Source organism: Mycteria americana, chromosome 2 (genome assembly GCF_035582795.1).
Source record: "Mycteria americana isolate JAX WOST 10 ecotype Jacksonville Zoo and Gardens chromosome 2, USCA_MyAme_1.0, whole genome shotgun sequence".
Taxonomy (NCBI): Eukaryota; Metazoa; Chordata; class Aves; order Ciconiiformes; family Ciconiidae; genus Mycteria; species Mycteria americana.
In genome coordinates this window covers 101,564,649-101,586,079 of record NC_134366.1, presented here as the reverse complement: position 1 = coordinate 101,586,079, position 21,431 = coordinate 101,564,649, and the positions used below count along the sequence as shown (strand labels likewise).

At 39.1% G+C, this 21,431-nt stretch overlaps 1 protein-coding gene across 7 annotated transcripts in view; it reads right to left on the bottom strand.

Annotated features, from left to right (window-relative positions):
- The window catches only part of RPRD1A (regulation of nuclear pre-mRNA domain containing 1A), a 44,210-nt gene extending 25,023 nt beyond the window's left edge, over positions 1 to 19,187 (bottom strand). The window contains exons 1-7 of one of the 7 annotated variants that reach the window (XR_012774391.1): positions 18,829 to 19,187; positions 7,239 to 7,368; positions 6,437 to 6,543; positions 6,254 to 6,354; positions 5,156 to 5,282; positions 4,882 to 5,057; positions 3,605 to 3,691 (exon numbers count right to left, since the gene is read on the bottom strand). Coding sequence is in view for 6 of the 7 variants with exons in the window: in XM_075494134.1 (XP_075350249.1) it covers positions 1,653 to 1,709; positions 4,882 to 5,057; positions 5,156 to 5,282; positions 6,254 to 6,354; positions 6,437 to 6,543; positions 7,239 to 7,368; positions 18,829 to 18,979 (849 nt within the window). In the remaining variant the exon portion in view is untranslated. Of the gene's footprint in view, positions 1 to 1,589; positions 3,692 to 4,881; positions 5,058 to 5,155; positions 5,283 to 6,253; positions 6,355 to 6,436; positions 6,544 to 7,238; positions 7,369 to 18,828 lie in introns of those variants that run through there. The other 6 variants (XM_075494135.1, XM_075494136.1, XM_075494134.1 and 3 more) reach the window with 6 other exon arrangements.
- Positions 19,188 to 21,431: the final 2,244 nt, after the last annotated feature.

The following is a 21,431-nucleotide window of genomic DNA, read 5'->3' as shown; positions in this document are numbered from 1 at the left end:
CCATAAAATCCCATGACAAAAATTAAACCCTTTAGGAAAAGAAGTCAAGCTATATTGAGCTATAAAGCTCAATCATGAAATATAAAAGTGCATTGAACATATAATATTCTCTCAACATGCTAAGAAACCACACACAATTATAACCAGATGTGTGAGTGTAAGGATATGAATATTGTTTATACAGCTGTAGAAAATAAGGAATGCAAGATGGCAACATCATCAATAAAAGTGTTTTAATTAAATGCAAGCTGCTAAAACACAGCAGGCCTCCCAGACTAGTATTTCCTTCATAAAAATTTGGATTTAGTGTCAAGATGTTCCCCAATTTAAAGTGGTAACTTGACAGAAACACTGTGTAAGAAACCGGGTCATCCAGTATACACCAAGTGTAGCAATGTTACGTTTTTCCACATCAAAATGAAGGTGAGAGGAGGCGGTCTTGTTTTTCTAGAAAAAGGTAATGAGATCCCTTGCCCACACTCGTTAATAAGTCATGTAAGATTCTGAACTACCAAAGCCTTTATTTGAAATTTAGTAAGAGTCTATCTACTCTGTAATCAATGAGACTGTGGAAAAGGTAAAAGCAAAGCAATATGAAAAAAAACAGTCAATCAAGTACTTCTCTTGTTCATGTCATCCCTGTATTTTTAAGGCCACGTTAATTCTAGAATGCCTACAGGACAGTTTATCACAAGGAGATGAGCTCACCTGGATATTCATTTATGTACACCTAATTCTCTGTTCCTGCATAACATAAAAAGCTCTTTTTAATCAGCCTTCAGTGAGATCCACAGATCAACCAGCATTTCTGCTCAAAAACTGGGGAACAGGCAGGGAGGTAAGAGAGGGACACAATGAGGAAGCAGAGAGGGAAGAGTCAGCCAAGGTAGTAGAAAACAAGAAATTATATTAGTCCTCAAAGTTCTGAGAAAAAAGGGTTCCTACAAAAATCCTCCTGCAAAAAGTTCCATTTTCTCTAACAGATAGAATCACATCTCCCTATAAAGCCTACACAAGTTTTGGAATCTTGTAGGTACACCGAACCTTAAATATTTATGCTACTTTAAAACTTACAAAAGTGAAGGGAAAAATGCTCTTTAGGACAATCCTAGATTTGAGGGGGGCTCTAAAGGGGCATAAGAGCAATTATAAAATACATCTGTTACCTACATAAAATGTAAGATAGATGTACATTACTAAAGTGAAAGTTGTTTATTGTGCTTGTGAAGGACAAATTCTACATCCATCACTTATCATTGCTGATGTTCATGTAAACCCAAGAACTAGAGTGTAAGTTAAAAAGCGAAAGTCTGATAAAACTCTTGTTGTCACAGCTCTTTCCTTTTTGTAATGGCAGCTTCAATGCAAGTAACACCCAAACTTCTGCATTTGGAATTTCAAATTATTTAACCGAAAGGACTTGTGAGTTTTAGGAACAACCATGTGAAAGTTTTAATCTTCAAGAAAAAGGAATGAAACTGGATAAACACTTATCCATCTCAGGCATAAACTCAGTAACTTTTGTGAGAATATAGATGAAAATAGCAGAGGTTTGGTATGAGTAGTTACAGAATTCCTCCTCTTCAGTTTTCAAAAACAACAGACAATACAAGATTTTGATTCTTAAATTTATTTTTAGCAGGATGTGTGTACTAATGGATGGTGACATCATTAGAAGATAGGTCCATGTCCACCACCTGCAACAGAAGCTAGACAGATGTTAAAGAAAACAATTTAAGAGTTAAAGATGACACTACTTACCCAGAGCAGACTTATGAAAGTCACCTACTAAGCAGTACAATTAGCTTTTGATGCAGACATGACAGCTCGTATTATTTATCTGTTGTCAAAATTTTCTGTCAAGATTTAATGCATACATTACCTTGATTTTGATGGGAATCATGCAATTCTGTTTAGAAATAACTATTAGAGAAACTCTTATTTTTAAAAAAGTACTCATGGAAAGATTGGTTATTCAAAGTTACTCACCTGTAAATTTTCTTCAGAAGACAAAAGATCTGCAAATTTACATCTAAAGCTCCCATTGAAAGTTTAAAGTTAGGAAGAATTTGCTGGGAATTCAAATTCTAATACTGTTAAACCAGGTCAATAGCAGGTAACATTTCTAGATTCCACTAAGAATACAACCACTTGTTTCTTACCATACCTGGGTGTTTGACAATGCAATAATGTAGGGTCTCAGCAATATACTCAGATGGGTGATACTAATTCAGAAATAAATGAAGACTTGATACGTTAACCACCCAGAAACCATGTTGTACTCAAAAAAATGTCAATAGCCAGAAGTCTAACAAAGGAAGCAAGCTTGTCCAGAACAAAATTAATTTCACCAGAAATTAAACTTGAGCAGCAAAACCCAGGGACAGACAGTTCAGGAAATACATTGTCAAAGAATGAGGGGACAGGCCCTTTCACAGTACTATTTCGAATGAGAATCCAAGAAGCAAGGCTCAATCTGAGGTATGGTATTTTCCAGGACTGTAAAAGTCCTTGAAAGTCTTTGAGTCCTTGCTTCAGAAAACAAATGCATCTGGCTACAGGTATTCGGTATTTACATAAGACAGCCATTTCTTAAAAATAAAAAAAATTGAAGACCAAAAAAAAATCCCACCAGAGAAACTAAGTCAGCTGGCCCTATACACAGTATCATGAAGACATCCTGATCTTACATTTCAAAACTTCAGAATGTTTATCAGCCTGCACTTCCCAAACCAAAAGGCACTACTGGTAGTGAGCATAAAGTTACTTCACTTGTTTTAACACAAGTTTAGAAGCTTGAGTTTAAGGTTCTTGTTCTTTACAATCTCTTGGCTCATAGCCGTTTATTAGTATCTTGGGTTGACGCCATCTTGGCTCGACACCATCTTGGCTCACAGTTCTTTATTAGTAGCCTACATTTATACCACACTGATCAGCCTAAAAACATTCTTACAGTATGCCTCAACATCCTAGGACTTCATCTGTTTAAAACAGACTGCTACAGATACTGAAGACTGGCTCCTGCTTTCTGAAGAAAGACCTCTGAAACCAGTCTGAAACTGGAAGCGTGCTGTATTAGAATGAGATTCTTCAACAGTTTAAATAATTCAGCCAAGAAACCCAGTTTTAAGGACCATGGACAGCCTGGAAATAAGCAATTGCTTTCTCTTACAGCTATAAACTCTTTGATCTGGTAATATTGGGAAATTAAACTGTTTTGTATTTGTTGAAAACAACCAACAAGACTGGAATCTGTTCACAGCTGCACTCCATTTGTAACTTCTGATTAACTGAGCTCTTATTTTTACAGAAGTAAAAATCTCTGAAGGACTAAGTCACTGCCTTTTGAGCAACTCACTATCCCAGTGGTCTAATATACCTAAACAGGGTCTAATTGCTGGTAATGATCTACAAAAAGAAGCAAGTGTCTCAAGACAATCAGTCCCACACTGGTACTGTGGGAACTTGTCCTTCAAGCACATCACACACACAGAGGGAAGGTAGGGCAGGTGACTAAAGGCTTAAGGCTTCCTGTTTTTTAATCTTTCAGGTTCCCTTGTGCAGTTGGATCCGTTGCTACTGCAATCAGCACTACCGTGCATACCATCTATCTTACGTGAAGTTGGTTGATATTCTTCCCATAGGATAAACACAGTGAAGTTGACAGGAGGAACCTTCATCAATTGCTTTTCTGTGAGGTATAGAGCGAAGGAAGGAAGTCAGGAAATAAGAGTAGTCTAGGAACGACACAACTGATTTGAATGATCACTTCAGATACAATGTGAACAGCATTTTCCCCGAACAAAAACACCACAAAATCTGAACTCAAGTTACGAAGTTATAAAAGGGTAACGAAACCACAGAGTGAAGAAAATGTTCTTGACAGGCTTATATGATATGAAACCTGAAGAGCAATTAATTTGTGCACCACGTAAGGACTATATGCGTACACTGCAGTTACAGGGCACTGCAACTGTTCAGCTATCTCCCCTTGCAAAAGGATGCAGCTTCAGTTCTATTACTGTAATACCCAAGTTAGTGCTGGAACCTATGTCTCAAAGCTGAGACAAGGGACTTGGGAAGCACTGGACATGAAATTATGGACCTATTTAGGATACGTGGGATGTTCAACAGGAGGCTTGACAGTATTATGTGGTAGGAAAGGAAAACAGATCACAGGTAATAGTGAAGAACGGAGTAAGTTAGGGGATCATTTGCTCAGAATGAGCTGTTCACTCCGCATCCGTCTTGTATTAATGATTTGTCCTGTCCTAATGGTGCAAATGCTACAAATGCTGCTAACCAGCTGTGTTAGAGGCTGTAGAACCTAGAACTACCTTTTACTGGGTTTAATGGATGCTTCAGACAGGTTAAAAAGTTGTGCTGAAACCTGCAGTAATTAAATTCTTATCCTTTAAGTGGCTTCACAAACCTACAACTACCAGAAAGATCATGCTATTCACAAAAAGGATATTATTAAACAATGTAATACATAACTAAGACTTACAACAATGAATGAAAAGAACAAGAAAAAATTTACTCTGTGAAGAATTAAGTTTGTACCATTCAGAATAAGACTTTCTCTCTGCACTACTAAAACTAAGTCTGTGCACACAATGAAGACTGAATAGGCTAAAAACCAGAACGACAAACACTGAAGTGATTACAGTTATAACATTACCTAATGTTGAGCTGGTTTAACAGATTTAGAACACTAGAACAACAACAACAAAAAAATCTTCTTAAAAATGTGCTGGAAGCAAAGACCTAACAGTGGCGATTAAATATTTACCTTTGGAGAGAAAATTTGTTTAGGCAAACTAAAAACATTTGCAAGAACAAGCTTTAGTGAAGAATGGACTAAAACAAAACATTACGCACTTCCAGCTTATGTTCTTTCTCTGCAAGGAATTCTTTTTGACATCGGAGAAAGTCCGACAACATTCGAGTTAGCTGTTTTCTATCATCTATTTCAGCTGCCAACCTGCCATTGTAATCCGCCAGCAACATACATGCATCATCTACCATTTTGGAAAGTTGCTCTCCAGATTCCTTATCTAAAAAGCAAGCAGAGAAAAACAAGTAAAGCATGATTTCATTATATACTGTTAAGTTCTCAGAACAGCATTTCAGTTACTGGATCCCCAACCCTCACCTGTTATTCTGTCTAACAGGGACACATCTTGGACCTCTATAGGCAAAGAAGCTATTCTCTGATGAACTGCTGCATCCCCAGAGGCAGCGTTTTCTAGTTCTTGTAATGCTCTAATGAGATCTGTGGTCTGAAAAAAGCATGCAAGATTGAGAACTAGTTTAAATAAAGAGATCCTAGTACAAAACAGTATTTCACAGTAAGCTTATGGAATCAATTTGATGGTAATTTTAAAAGCATTTATGATATCAGCATTATAGCAACATTCTATCCCCTCTCAGACTGAAAACAAAACAAAACTAAGCCATTAATTATCAGAACAACATTGCAGCATTCCTAGTTTTAAAGGTCACCTTCCTAAAAATAGATTTTTCATTTAAATTCTTGGTATAGGACTACTTATAAATATTTATTTTTGACAGTAGTGATTATTTTACAGTACCTTTCATTTTACTATACATTTTTGAAATTATTTTTCTTGTAGTTTTGCTTCACTATCATATCAGACTAGATCAGTGCACTTCTTTTGGAACTAGGGCTGATGTTCATAGAAGCCCAGATGTCTGTTACAGAGAAACATACTAAATTGTGATTATTTAAGGACAGTCATTCCTTGCCATAACAAAAAACCTTCTGAGACGGGGCACTACCATAACAAAAAACCCACAAGAATTATAAAAGCCGTAACAATGCAAGGTAGACAAGAACTTTTCCCAACCATCATGACTGCAACATTAAGAAACATTTTATTGATAGACCTATAACAATCTTATTCTAACACATGTGTTATTGGTTACCACCCTGGAAACCAAACAAGAACCTAAAACATTGTAGAAACTAATGCTGAAATCCTGATGTGGACAAAGCTGGATGTATAGTTCATACATTTTGGTTTAGTGTCAAACTGACTAAAGTTACAGCACGCTCAACTTCTTAGCTCCACTTGTAACCTAAAGTACTGTGAAGGAAAGTTTCAGGTATAGTCACCCTTGCTCAGGAACAGTACCTCATTAAAAAGGAAAACAGAGACCATTCAAAAACAAGAGTAACTGAAAAATTCTATATCAAACCATATACAAATACAGAATTTTATAAACATACTTTTACCTGTGGAGGGTCAATGGGAGAACTTCGAGGTGAACAGTTATTTTCATCAACTTTTATCTGTTCATATGTGCGCTTCCTCACCTTTCTGTCTCCATCTAAATGACAACAAACAGAGGAGTCAGAGAAATAATATTTTAAACAAGAGACTGAATCTTCATACACACACAGAATACTTACACAAAGCTTGCCTAAGTTGTTCTAATACATCATTTTCATAAACAGACCTTTCTTCCCAGATAGAGAGCACTCGGCCAAGGTGTTTCTTACAACTCTCATCAGACTCACTGTTACAAGAAAAAAAGCAAAAATCAGCACTAGGTAAAAGTACAGCACTGCCGTATGATTATCTTTCACAGAAGGACCTTGGCTTACTTTATCAATATCAAAGTATAAGGAGTCCAATAACCTCAGAAAATAACAAAATCATGTTTTAAAGAAAAGAAAGCAAAGACCAGTTCAAGATGTCTTAGCAAGTACATAAAAAAAGCCAACGCCCAATTCCCTCTTTCTGTTTGCTTGCTCAATCCATAAATCTGTAGGTCTCTAACCCTATTATGCAAACACTGCAAATAGGTTTGTGTTGCTTCAACAGCTGTGTACCACGTGAAAATAATTCTGTATCAAGACTCTAGCATTCTCATGCAACAAGATGAATGGCTGCTGGGAAAAAACAAATAATGCAACACTAGTAATGAAACATATCAAACTGTTGTAGCATATAAATGCAGACTGAAAGCAAGTCTTAATTTAAAGCATAGCTAACAGCTTTCTACAGCAAAAGGGACTGAATGCGGATGAATTTACTATGTAACTTCAACCAACAGCATTAAGACTATCCAAGATCAAAAGAACACTGAATAAATTAAATTAACAAGACTTCAAGTACAGAAATAGCACAAAAGGACTAGCTGGTCAGCAGAGATAAACTGAGGACTTCTCTAAATCCCCCTTAAATACAGTATGATGAAGGACACTGTACCTTGAAACATGCTTAAAAGCTTCCACTATTACTGGAGCAAAGTCTTTTGTAAATTCTGGTCCTTTCCTTTTGCTGTTCTGTATGACATCATTGGCCAAGTACAGGAATGTCAGCTTCCTATTTGGTTTTGCTAATAAAAAGAGTGATAAACAAGAATAATTAGAAATTTTAGTTCCTCCAACTAATACCTATTTATCCACATTTATACTAAACACACACACACAAAACCAAATCAAATGTGTTTTTCCTATTCTCATTACTGATTACAACATTTCACTCTAATTTTGTATTTAAAAATGTGAGATGACTTTGGTCACCCATGGGCTTTTCTCTCTCTTCTGCTGTAACTCTTTGCTCCGATTCTTCCTCCTTCATAATATGACACAAGTTCCTTCTAACCCCATCTCCAAAAATAACCAGAAAAAAACATGATATTCCAAAGCATTCTTCAGCCCCCAACTATTTTCAGGCATTTTCCTGAGCCCGATGTGATTTGTCTGTTTGGTAGCCTTCATGGATTTCTTCCACGTACTTCAGCTTCCCTTTGAGCCTGCATAAATTTCTTACACCAATGAAGTCCTCTGACAAGGAGCTTCACAGATCCACAATTATTCATGTGAAGAACCTTCTCCTTTGGGTTTGAATTTCACTCAGTCTTATACAACCACCCCTCATTCTTGTATTTGAGCAAACTGAACAGTCAATCCCTAGTCAATCTCTCCATATCACTGTGATACTCCCCTCCCTCATCTCCTAATCATTAAAACTCATGTGCCTGCAGCTGTAATATCAAGAAAACATTTTCAAAAATCACTTTCAAGCTGCTGTGGTGTATTTTATCCCATTCCCATTAATGTGCAATAGATTATGAGCTTCCAATTTACAAGTTGCTTTTGAAAATCTAGTCCGTGTTTTCTAAGTGTTCCTACTCAGGTGATTTTCATTTACCATCACACTTCATCTAATCATCATTAGTCTACAGGTTTCTCAGAGCTGCAGCTCTTAACGTAACACTTCTAATCTTGTGTTAACACCAGAAAAACTTTCAATATCCATTACCACCATGCGGTCTCAGTACGTATGCTCTGACTTTAAAAAGAGGTTTCTCTTGAAAGACAAAATTTAAGTTTTTTCTGCCCTCTTGAGGAAAGCAGCACTGTGGTAAAGCCCATCTAGGATTTCTTAAAACTCATGCTTAGTTCCCAATATGATTTCATTTTGCTACTTTCCATTCCAACCTCTCAAACATGCAGAACCACCACCCTCACATACAAACAGAAAGTTCAATGTTGATATGCTTCCATTCTAAGGAAATGTTTTTGAGAATAAATTCTGCACTATAGAAAGCCTCCTCTGAAGGATTTCTCCTTGAAGTATTTAATTTTTCCCATCCTCTTGGAAAGATATATCCAACAAGTTACGAGAGTTCTGGATTGGGGGACGGGACGGGGGGACGGGGGACGACTGCATTAAAAGTAAAAATGTACCTATCTCTTAGAATCAAGGCAAACTAAAAAGTGGCAAAAAAGAATTAGTTTGGAAGTGCTGGATGCAAGGTGGTTCTATTAAAAGTCTGCTACATGCATGACAGTGAAGTCACTACATGCAAACACTCAGGAAATTAAGCTATTTGGGTCAAAATCTGGCTAAACTAAAATGTAGATTTTCATAAACTTAAGCTACTTAATTTCTTTATTAAAAACTGACTGACAATATAGCAACACATCTCCTACCTATGTTTCAGGTCCTGATACATAGAAAGCTTTGAATTATTCAAAGAGAAAACCTTAGAAAACATGTCTTGTCTCATGGATGCACCAAAACTAACTAGCATTTACCAAAGCTGCTCCTGCTCCCCCCCCCTCCCCCCCCTTAAATGAGCCCAGAATTAGGACTCAAAATCTAATGAAGCAGACTGTTCCCCATACTACATCCTCTGAACTGCATGCAGGATAGGTCCTTCTCCATCCATTTCACAGAAAAAAAGAAAGTCATGTTTTAATCCTCAGTGATGTAACTCATTTGTGATAGACCTCAACTTCCTTGTAGAAACAAGTAACCAAATCAACTGAGCTGGTAAAGACAGAAGATGTATGCAGTGCCATGACATCAGGTGATGTTGATTCTCACAACACCTAGACTTTATTCACTACAGTAAACAGATCAATATACTGTGCTTGGAAAAAGCATGCTAAAACCCAGAAAGTCACTTTCAAGCTTATTTCCTCCAGTATTACCTTTTCAGCTTCCTACTACAATTCAACAGAAACAAAGCTGCATTTAATGAACAAAAATCCTCAAAACACTATTAAGCTATCTGTGGTTTCGGTCAGAAATTCAACTAATATTCTACTCTTATGTTCACAAGGAATATTGCGAAGTAAAATTTAACTCCTCTTGCTGTAAGAATGCTCTGTGCAAAATTCCAAAGCTAAAAATTGCACCTACTCTCAAGAAGCGTTCCCTTTCACTTCACAAATCTTCAGGAGTTACATACTGACCTACTACTGCTCTGCCTTACACACGAGACTAAAGTGCAATGTAACCTTTAGTAACTGAGGTTGACAACTCTGAGCTGAAAAAACCCAAAGTATTCTATTGCTACTATGACTGTAAATTAACTATTGAAATCTGAAATACAAAATTAAATTCCAGAGCAGATAGGTCTGTTCTGAAAAAAATATTCATTTAAAGCATCTCTCTTCAGTAGCAGTGACGCTAACTTTTCAGCCCTGGGCTCTGATATACCTCAGAACACCAAAATGGACCAAAGAACAGTTAGACTATTTAAAAAAGTATCCTCAACGCGTGGCAAGGCTTTTAGCAAAAGCACTCTTACTGTCAGAAGAAAATGAAAGAAAAAAGGTATGATCTTAGGTTAAAGGAGGACCTGAAAGGCATATACTGCCAGAGTGTACAGTGTTAGAAGTAGCTAGCCCCCAGTACCCCTGGTACACTAACAGTACAGTCTGCAAACACAGAACTGCTAAGAAAGCATCCATGTTGGACTGACTCATCTTTTCAGAAGCTCTGTGCAGTGTTCACATAACTCTTCTGCTTGTTTCAGTTAGATTTACCATTTACCCACCAAAGCAGTCAAAGCAGCTCCCTGAAGTGCTGGATTCTGAAATATTTTAACAGGTCAATGGTGCTGGCTGGCATAAGGGCCACATTAAGCAGATCACTCTTAAAGCATCCACAATGAGACTAACTGGGATTGGCATCTCACAACTGAAACTAAGCCTGTCCCAAAAATGTATCTGACATATTTAAATGCCAATGAATATTCTACAGGTATTTATGGTATTTCACCTGCAACTAGCATAATCAGGCATCTACGGTGGAGAGACTTAGCATTCTCAGTATCAAGTCTTAGTTTTTGGCAATCTATGCTTCTTAGGAACACGTACCTGTTAGCCTGACCTGGGTATTCCTAGTTCTCTACCAGTCCAATATAGATGCCCTGACATTGTATGCTTGAGTCCATAATACTTCTCTAACTCTAAAAAGTTCTCCAACTCTAACACTGAAGAACCACCACTTTAGTGCAAGAAACTCTAGTACTTTACCATGGAAGGCAGTAAGCACGTTATTTTCCACTGAGGTTAACTCTGGCAGTCAAAGCCAGCATAATTACCCATATTTGTCTTCTCCAGGTTTACCTCCTGGCATTGGAAATTGAGCTCCCATGAAGATTGCTAGAAACATGCCCATTAGTTTCATGCTGTTCTACACCTCTTCCCTAAAGCTGAGATATTTGCTATCTTAGACATACAGGAAGAAACTACAGAGAAACACACAGGCACAAGGGATTTCACTTAGATCCCACTACAACTGTATAGACTATTGATCCATCTGAAAATGTTACACGAGGCTTTAACCTTCTACAGGCCTGCTCTGCTATGCCAACTGATCTTGAATGAAAATATCATTTAACAAGATGTTTTGAGAAAATAAGCATCAGTAGGTTAAAATCCCACAACAGTTATAAGAACTGAACAGTTTCTTTTTTACTAAATTTCTCTAATATGGATTCAAATAAAGATTTGGCTCAATTGCTTTTGAATTACATTAGTCTACATACATGCAGCAGAGTATATGAGTGTCAGCACTTCTCCCAAGATCCCTGGGACACTTCCTGTGTCATAGCATGCTTCATACTTCGCATGAGAAGTTACATGACACCTTTGTAAACATCTGACAAGCTTTCAAGCTTTTTATTACAAGACCAAACTCATCTTTAAGTCAAGCAGCACTGAAACTTGAGTGCAAGATCACTGACCCTTCACACTGAGAGTCAACCTGAGTTTTTATGCAAGCTGATTAAGTGCAACATCTTTGGTAACATGACTGAAAGTATATCTATAAAAAGTCACTTGAGAGGCTACCACCAGAAAGGACAATTCAAAGATAATATAATCCACAAAAGGCATATTGTACAATGAGCACTTAATCTTAAAATTCATAAACCTTCTGTTATGAAGAAGTTAAACTAACTGTTCAACATTGCAGTCGCCTGATTCTCCTGGTGAATTTTACCAAGGTTTGAGAACTGCTGTGTTTCCTTTTCAAAGAGCGGAATGAGATTGCCCACAGAATGCATGTCCAATTTTGAGGGTCCAAGTATCTTGACTTTGAGTTTGGAGGCTAGCAGACAAAGGGAACACAGCATACAGCCACTGCTGGGAAAGAGTCCATCAGCATCAAATTACCACAGGGATGCAAGAAAGTTGGTCACAAACCAAGGAAACCATTCCCACGTAATTACTCTGCAGAAGCTTCCCACTGCACTTAGTGTATCTTGAATTACCTGAACACACGAAACAAACCAATTCCTTTCATTGCCTGGCCTGGCTGGTACAATGCCAAGATGGATATGAATCGACAGCAACAACAGTTTTAGGATAGGAAAAAGACACTGAACTTAAGTATTCAGAACCAGAATGACGAAAGACAGGCAGGTACAGGTACGATACCAGGACACGAGTGGTACAGCAATAAATTAATATAGACTTGCACACACTGCATTCTTTCAAGACTAATATTAAAGTGAATTAGTCAGGCTGGATTACGCAATCCAAATGTGACTATTTTAAGTGAAATATTCTTATATTGCTAATCTGTTGCTCCTGACTGTAGGTCATTTTGTAAATCATATATATAGCAAATACATTTCTCTAACTTTATTCAACAACCCATGTTCACCTGAAGTTTTGTCTGCTGTTGGTTGACCTCCAATCTCTCATCTTGCATAGATGAGAAGATTCATGTGGATAAGCAGGAAGAACCCACAAGCACTTCTGTCTTAAGTATCTTACTGGCCTCCTCAAGAACACCAACTAACCAGTGAAATCAGTAAGCCATAGTTTTGTTTCTTTTAAATAAAACAAAATCTATTTATTCTCTCAAGTGTATCACACTGGCCAATGACACTATACCACCGTTAAGTAAAATAATCTTACAATCACCAGTAGAGAAAGATTCCTTCTCTTGGCAGAAAAACTACACTACATAGTACAAAACCCAATTGCTTCAAATCAGGAACTTGTTTCCTGAAATCCACTTCACATCTGCAGGGCAGTATATTTCCACCACTTTTAGCTGTGGTTCTGCTCCAAAGCAGTTGACTGAGTATCAGAGTAATTCAGATGCAGTTCAACTTTCAAATCTGGTTTCAATGTTGCTAGGCCTTCTCAATTTGCCTACTAAGATCCTCTGTCTTCCAATTTTCAGCAGCATTGAGCAACTGTCACAACAGCCACTAGCTTAAGAAAAATGTATTGCATCAATACCAACAGCTATAATGAGTGAGGACCAAAAACACTAGCATATGTCCCAGCAGCAGAAGTTGTATACAAACAGCTATAAATAAGCAAAAATAGTTGCTTCTTATATCACTAAATGACTTCAACACCCCAAAACAAAAAAAAAGTTCAAGCATAATGAACTGGAACAGCAGGTACACTGGCAGAGTCGAGAGCTAAAAATATGTCCCTCTGTAACAGCCCAGATGTACTTACACAATTGTAGCTGTCTTAAAGACAACATACAATAGCTCTGCTAGCCTGGATAAGTTTTGCAGTGAGGACAATGATCAGTCTGACCTGGGTGGGGTGACAGATGACAGCCAGAACAAGAGGTCAAGTGATTAAGGGGGGAGGGGAGGAAGGGGGTGTTCAGCATCAGTTTCTGAGACTGACTAATCTATGAGATGCCATGTCAGGCTCTGAGGAAACAGATACCTGAATCTGAAATTAGGTTTAAAGATATGACACAACAACTATTAAAATATCACTAGGATGTAAATACCTAACAAGTGACAGAGCTGAACCTGGAAAAGCTAACAGAAAATCAGTTGACAGGAAAAGAAGATATTACAGACAACTAACTGGAGCTTGAAATAAACAGTCCCATATTACCGAACTCAAACATTTAGCAATTTTATTTTTTCCCCTTTTAAACCAAACACGTTTTAACCTAGTATAGCAAATATCACATCAAGCCTACTGAACAAGTGCTTACTATTCACCCTTGAAGGCTGATGCTTTGAATTATGGAACTGAAATTTTTCATTTCAAAACAAAACACACAAACCCCTACAGTTGCAGAGAATCCTGAAACCAGGGAGCAAGAGACATATGCAAAAGAACATACCTGATTTGCAAATAACAAAAAATAAGTCTCAACAGTGTCCATCTCAGAAGAACCTCTTCAAGGGGATTCCTAAGGGGTTCCCCCTTTTTCTCAGCAGCCACTCAGTGGTGGCAGGCTAACACTCCAAAATTGTATGTGTAATGCCACTACTTAGTTTAAAAAAAAACCCCTGTAAGTCAATCCCTTTATGGATACACAAAATTAAATAGTTTTAACAGGCCCACCAGTTGCATTTAGGGAGTGACTGATGTATTCACATTACAGTTAATTAATTAGTACTACTTAACTACTTACATACTGAGTAAGCTTATGACTACTAAGTAATTAACTATTTAAGTTTGAGTGTTACATTTCAAACATCTGAAATCCTAGCTGAAGCAGGATTATTTTCCTCACTTTTTGCACACTTTTCAAGCCTTCACAAAATTCTACCTAACTCCCACTCAAAAGGTCTCTGTAAAATAATCGGGTTATGTGGCAACATTATCACAAAAGTTAATCCACACAAGTTACTTCAAAGCAATTGTGAAGCTGCCATATCACACGTACCAAAGAAAAAGCACCACACTTTTCTAAAATAAAAATCTAAACTGCCTGAGATTCTCATGTTAGTAAGACATTTACTACAAATGAAGTACTGAAAGAGTAACCTCCCCACCAAATTATTGATTCCGTAAATCAACTATGAAATTCAAAAGAATGCAGAGTCATGATCAGCATACACCAGTGCTAACAAAGGCTGCAGCCTAAAGAGGTGATACTATCCTCAGTCTCCTTTGTGCCAGCACCAGCTTTCCATCAGGGAACTCATCTATTTCAAAACTAATTATTGGGTTTGCTGGATTTTCAGCAGCAGCACAGCACAAGATACTGTCAGCAAAGAAAGCATCAGAAATATTTAAAGACATATTTAACCAACAGCAGAGTGGAAAAGGAGCTGTTCTGTTGTCATTGTAGATCTCTGCTTATCTGTCAAAACAGGATAAATCTTTGTTATTTCATTACAGTTGTCATTTAAGTTAAAAGCATTCTATTAATCTTTTCTCATCATTTTACTCATCAATGAACTACAGAATCTATTCTCCACTAATCATAGTAATAGATAGTGAAATAACCCCCACTACCTACACTAAAATGTGGAGCACCTGGAGTGACACCTGAGTAGTTTTGTACAGATGCAGAATCAGGAATACCTAATACCCCAGGCAGAGCACCAGCTCTGCCACAGCCCCACACTGGTGGCACAGTTCATCCATACATTTTCCATTAGCACATTGAAGTCAGTCATTAAACTGCATGTCTCTACACTCAGTCTCTTGAAGCATATAATATGCGACTCCTTATCATAATTTCACCAAACTACTGGTTGTATAAGATGACATCCTTTCCTTAAATATTTGTGACAGTTACTAGGAGTGTCTGGACAATTCGGACTTATCAGTACTTTCACAATACAGTCAATTCTAGAATACATTATACTAGCTTTCCTCCATTTTTTTATTATTTCTAAGAATGACCCTATGAATTCTACATGCCAGTATTTTAAGAACTACACATAAAAGTTATGTTAGTATTAGAGAAAAAGCATATATGCATACTCCTCCAGTAATCAGTCATATCAACTGTCTTGATACAACTTCAGCAACACTGGAGTTCAGCAAGACAAATCCAATGTTACATAACTTCTCCAAGTTATGATGAAGACGTGCAAGTTTTGCCCATTCTCCAAGTTTACATCTAAGTGCAAGAATTCACCAAGAGAATCAACAAAAGTTAAACTGTAGAAAACCTGTAGATGACGGTGTATGGAACCAATGATCTGTAGAGATGCCCTTATATGGGACCTGAACACTACCAATTAATCCAAGTAAGGAGAAAGGTACTAAGATTTTATGTTGCCTAAGTTATATGCACATTTGAAAAGCTGCCTCTTCACTTCTACTCCAACATGATATAAAGACAATGACTATTTTAAAAATAAAAGAGTCAAAACCAAACATTTAGGAACAAAAGAGCTGTGATCCTAGCACCTGTTTTCATTAATAACTAAAGACATCTTCAGAAAGGTTCATGCAAGCTGATCTGATGCAAGGGATCTTTTACCAAAACTGAAAGCATCCAGAAAAAAATGTAGTATCACACTGTGTTATGTTCAACTCAGCTGGTTATACAATGTTCCACAAGCCTGAAAGGGATTAGGCTGGAAGGAAGGTCTGGAGACAGGGGTGACAATAAAAAAGGGATACAATGAAAGGAAATGAAATTTAGAAAGGCAAGGTTCAGTTTTAAGTTCCAGGACACTACTGGCTAGCAATAGCAGCAGACAACACCAGTAATTTTTGTGTCCATATTCCCTAAACAGAGATCACTTTCCTCTCAGGTAGGAGGGAAATCATGTTTCTACGGCTTGGATGGTGGGCAAGTCAGGAGCCTTAAATTTACTCTGTTTATGGCCTCATTGCCAGCATTCTGCTTTGTGACATTTTATGCAAGTCACTTCACCACAGCATACTGGTTTTCCTTCTCATCTTCAACATGCTGTCTGCTCAGACCACTAAATGCACCCTTTGGGGATTAGGGACCGTCTTACAATTCTGTGCTGCAATTAGCAAAAAGTTAGTACCAGGCAAACGTAAGCGAACATTTATGAAGCTCAGGTACTATTATCAGAGATGGAAGATTAAAATACATCCCGTGTATCTTAACTATGCCAGCTTCAAATGAAGTGGTTGAGGAACATATGAAAGAAGAAACACTTCACGTAAGGCCTAAAAGCCTAGAAGAAAAGGTGCAGGACCTTGAAAGCAACTAACTTACTCCTACCGGAGGTAGACTATGACATGCTTTCCACAGACTCTTGAAGGTGGGCTTCCAAAAAGAGGTCACCAGAAAAAAAATCTTACTTTGAAGCAGCAAAAGCTGGACAACAACTTTAACAAACTGCAGATAAAACCAATTATAGCAGCTATGCTCATCTGAAGCTCCTGAGCTACATCCTCCGAACAGGCTTAAAAGTGGAAGCCAGACATTGAAAGCTGAGAAAAAGCAAAGCATTCCTATGAGTTCTTAAGAAGATCATTATCCTTGCCTCTCAATGCCACCTTCAAACATGTAGCCCATGTTTCAAACATTTAACTTCTCCAATTAGTCCAACAGCATAAAAGGAAAAGTATTTTAATACTGAAGTTAAGGACTGACCATTAATACTATAGATTATTATGAACTGTTATTGTGCACGTTAAGACAAACAACCAAAACTCTGGCTGTGTGCCAATTAGTTTAAGATACCTTTCTGATATCATTCAGAACACCAAAGATTCATGTTGTTTGTTTAGAAGGCCCAAAAATGTGAAATGTTTCAGATGCAGACTGGAGATCCATTCATTTGTTCTCGGAACAAGAAAGAAAACTTGCAACAAACATATAGTGAAAATATGTTTATTTCATAAGATGAAACATGCCACCAAATAAGTCTTTCTTTAGGCAACAGAAAACCCAAATTTAACTTATGCTTTAACATTCAAAAGGTAACATTTCACACAAAAAGCATATTTTAAACAAAAACACAGTAGCCATGTGAAAACCTACAGAGTTTATAGGAACATATTTCCATACTATACTGTAAAGTTTAGTATTACTTCATACTCAGTATTTTTATTTTAAGGGTGGTTCAATCCATTCGCTATGAAGTTATGCCCCTAACCAAGAGGTAGCTGTGATCCAGCTGTGCGCTCTTTGTATTCCATTACACATAATTTCTGCAAGTCAACTATTCCTCTTAGTTGCGTGAAACTAAGGGATTGGTTTCTCTTTCATAAGTCCTGTAATGGCTTAGTGCTATTTTTTCTCTCCACTTGAAAATCTAGCCTTCTCCTTTTCCCATTAAAGATCCACATATTACTGGGGCTCCAAAGGAAGCTATTGGAAGACAGTAAGATTTCCTAGAGCAAGGCAGAATTCTAGCAACTGATTTTTCTTTTTCTTAAATGAAGCAACTTAAGATCAAGTTATTTTCTGGTCAGGTCACATAAAACTTCACATGCCATTTCTGCCTTTCAGTCCTTGCACCGCTGCCTATAGCTGCAAGTTATTTCCTGTTACAAGGAAAGCCACATAAGAACCTAAGTCTGCACACTCAACATCAAATACTCAATACGGCTAAAGAAACACACATCTTCATTATGCTAAACATCGGTATTAGCCATCTGGCAAAAGCAGGAAGTAAAAAACACTTTGGACACATTAAATTGCTCTTCCCCCAGAGTATTCCCATTCTCAGCTGCCCTACAAGAATAGTTGTTGGCATAAGTGGACAAAGCCACCGTGTCAGGAAACTCAAATAGTATTACAGCTAAATATCATTACAGATGACGAAAGACAGTGCCTAGAAAGGGTCGTCTTGGAAGAGCCGTAACTACCAGTACTAAAACAAAAAGCCCTAGACCCCGTGCTTGCTGCTTTCCTTCCCTCTTCCCACTCTCCTCTCTCATTCCACAAAGAAGGGGACTAAAACATGAAAAGTAGCCTCCTCAGAGGCATCTTACTAAGGGAGGAAGGGAGAATGTGGGACGGAGGAGGAGAGGAACCAGGGGAGTGGAAGAAAAAAAGAGGGAAGAGAAGCACCTCCCAGCCCACAGCCATCAAGAAATCGAGACCCGGGGTTGAACACTTGCCCCAGTAGTCCCGTTCTCCCCAGGTGCCGGGCCGGGGCGGGGCGGGCCGGGCCGCCCTCCCTCTCTCTCTTCCTCCTTCCTCGGTTCGACAGGCCGAGGAGCCCTGCCATCCTCCTCTCAGCAGCCGCACATCCGAGGGCGGCGGCCTCCTTCTACCGCGGCCGCGCCGGCCGCCGCCTCCCCCAAACCCGCCGCCCCCGAGGAAGGCCCCACCCGGCACCCGAGGGCGGGAAAAGGCCCGGCGGCGGCCGTGCCAGCCTCACCTTTTCGCAGCTCCCGCTCCCACACGCTGACGATGAGCGCCGAGTGCTTGCGGTGGTGGATGAGCCACAGGCTCAGGGTCTGGACGCTCTGCTGCGAATTGCTCAGCTCCGACAGCTTCCGCTCCAGCGCCGCCTCCGAGAACGCCGACATAGCCGGGCCGCGCTCGGCCCCGCCGCCCCCACCGGCTCGGCTCGGCCGCGCTCAATCCCCGCCTCTCCGCCCCAACGGGGGAGGAGCCGGGCGAGCCCCGTCCCTTCCCGCCTCACCGGCCGCCACTTCCGCACGCTCCGGTAACCCGGCGCTAACAAAATGGCGGCGGCCGAACCTCCCAGAGAGCCGCCTGGCCCCGCCCCCCTTCTCCTCCTTTCCTCACTTCCGGCAGCGGCCCAGAGCCAGGCGGGGCGGGGAGTGGGGGTGGGGGGGGTACTGCAGCGGTTCCTGCCCCTCGAGCGCCCCGCCCTCGCGCCTCTCCCAGCAGCCTTCGCGCGGCCCCCAGGGCGCGGCCGTTGGGGCTGGCGGGCAGCTCGGCGCCGCGTCAGGCAGCTGGGTGGGAGCGGGGCCCTCGGTGGCGGCTTCCCTCGGCCCTTGCTCGCCGGCCGAGCTCGCCCCAGGTGGCCGTACTCTCCGAAGGCTTTGCGCACCAACCGTGCGTTACCAGGTGTCTTTGGAAAGATTTCCTAATGAGCTCTGGGAGGCTGAAGGATGTGGCGAGCAGAAACAGCTAGGGACCGCTACTACAAAAGAGTGGAAACATCAGCATTTTGCCCGGGGAAATAACATAAAAAAACCAGACACTAGTAAGGCCCCAAGGCAACCCAAGCTTACCAGTTTCTTTCACCTAGCAGGTTAAGGAGCTTGCTGTGGCACGGGGTGCATGGTATTTCATATTTGCAGATGGACACATACTCCACAAATGTGTCTGGCCTCATTTTTAAAAGCTGTCTCTTCATTTCTGGCATTGACAGTATCATGTCAGAATTCCACTGTTCAATGACACGATGATGAGCAAAAGTGTTTCCTCTTAGTTGTTTCAAACCTGTTCTCTTAAAGCTTTATTGGATGCTTGCTACTTCTACTGTTGTGGAAATAGTGAATAAAATTGGTTCTCTGCTCACCTGCTTTGCGTTCTTTCATGGAATTTGTATCATCTTCTGTGATTTTTCTAGCTGAAGGATCCAAGTCAGTGCTTGCATGGAAGCTGCTCTATGCTGCTGAATATGAGTAGCATTTCTAGTCTTAATGTGAGCATTTCTACCCTTCCTGCTGCTCTTCTAAAAAACACCTGACATCACTCATTTTAAACATTACCACCTAGTTGATATTTTCAGAGAGCTATCCACCTTGGCTCCTACAGGTCTATCCTGACTCCTATTTCTGCAGCTAATAATTATGACTGCAGTTAATGTCTTTCTCAGATAGTATTTTTAATATTTCTATAAAATTATATATGTATTAATTAGAAAAATATGCATATACCTTACTCTTGGGAGATCCTGGCAATGGTTAAGTATCCACTCTTAAAACAGTGGATTCCTATAATCTTTCACATATCCAGTTTGTTCTCATGAAGCAGCAGAAAGCTAGTTATGAAAAAAAATCTGTAGAGTATTTTTAAAACTTTACAAAGTTTTCTCCCTATTTCATGTCTGACATTCAGAGAAGATGTCCCAGAGGATTGTTTTCAGGCAATTTTCCTAATATTGGTTCTTAGTGAAATCTTCTCTTTAAACACAAAACATTGGTGAGGGTGAGGAGGGAGGGTTAGGAGCTTTTAATGTGAATTGTATTTACAAAATCATCTGTAGCATGGATAATTTTTGCAGAACTAGGAAGGATTTTGCAAAAATGCTTTGACAGAGAAATCTTACGTGAGAAGCACAGATCCCTACAAAGTCTCATTTTCTGTCAATTCACTGCATTTTGATCATCGTGAATGGCAGAACCTGTAATATATGGCTATTTTTGCTATGTACAGCAGAGGACACTCTGGCGTTAAGTGGAACTGGCCAGTGAAGTAAAATTAAGACAGACCTAACATAGATGCAAGCATTAGAAAAATGAAATGTGAATGGTAATCTAGTAACAAACATTCAAATACCATTTTCTTGAGGCATATATTCTGATGTTAGCAGGAGAAACTTGTGGGCAACTATGGAAAAAGAAAGATTTCCCTCACATACAAGATTACATTAAAAAGTATCTAGCAACAAAGAGTGAAATTTAAATGTTAAAGCAAAAAAGATAAGGAAAAAGAGCAGGAAATTGGTAGAGAATTGTAGTAATGATTGTAGAAATGTTTATTACTGCTTCCTCTGCGTCTTTCAGCCCAGATTATCAGAACATTTTAAAGACAAGAATAAATCCTGAGATGATACGTATTTGTTCTGTAAATAAATATATTTAACTACGAGAGTGGTTTATCATCTGTGTATAATATAATATAATATAATATACAGCAAAATTGAGATTTTACTTTCCCCATAAATCTTTATAGCACATTTTAAATTTGAATCGTAAATGTTTACATGAGCAATCTAATTTTAAAAGCTATGCTTATCCAGAGAGTGAATGGAAATTTACCATGAGACTTACTCAAAGTGAA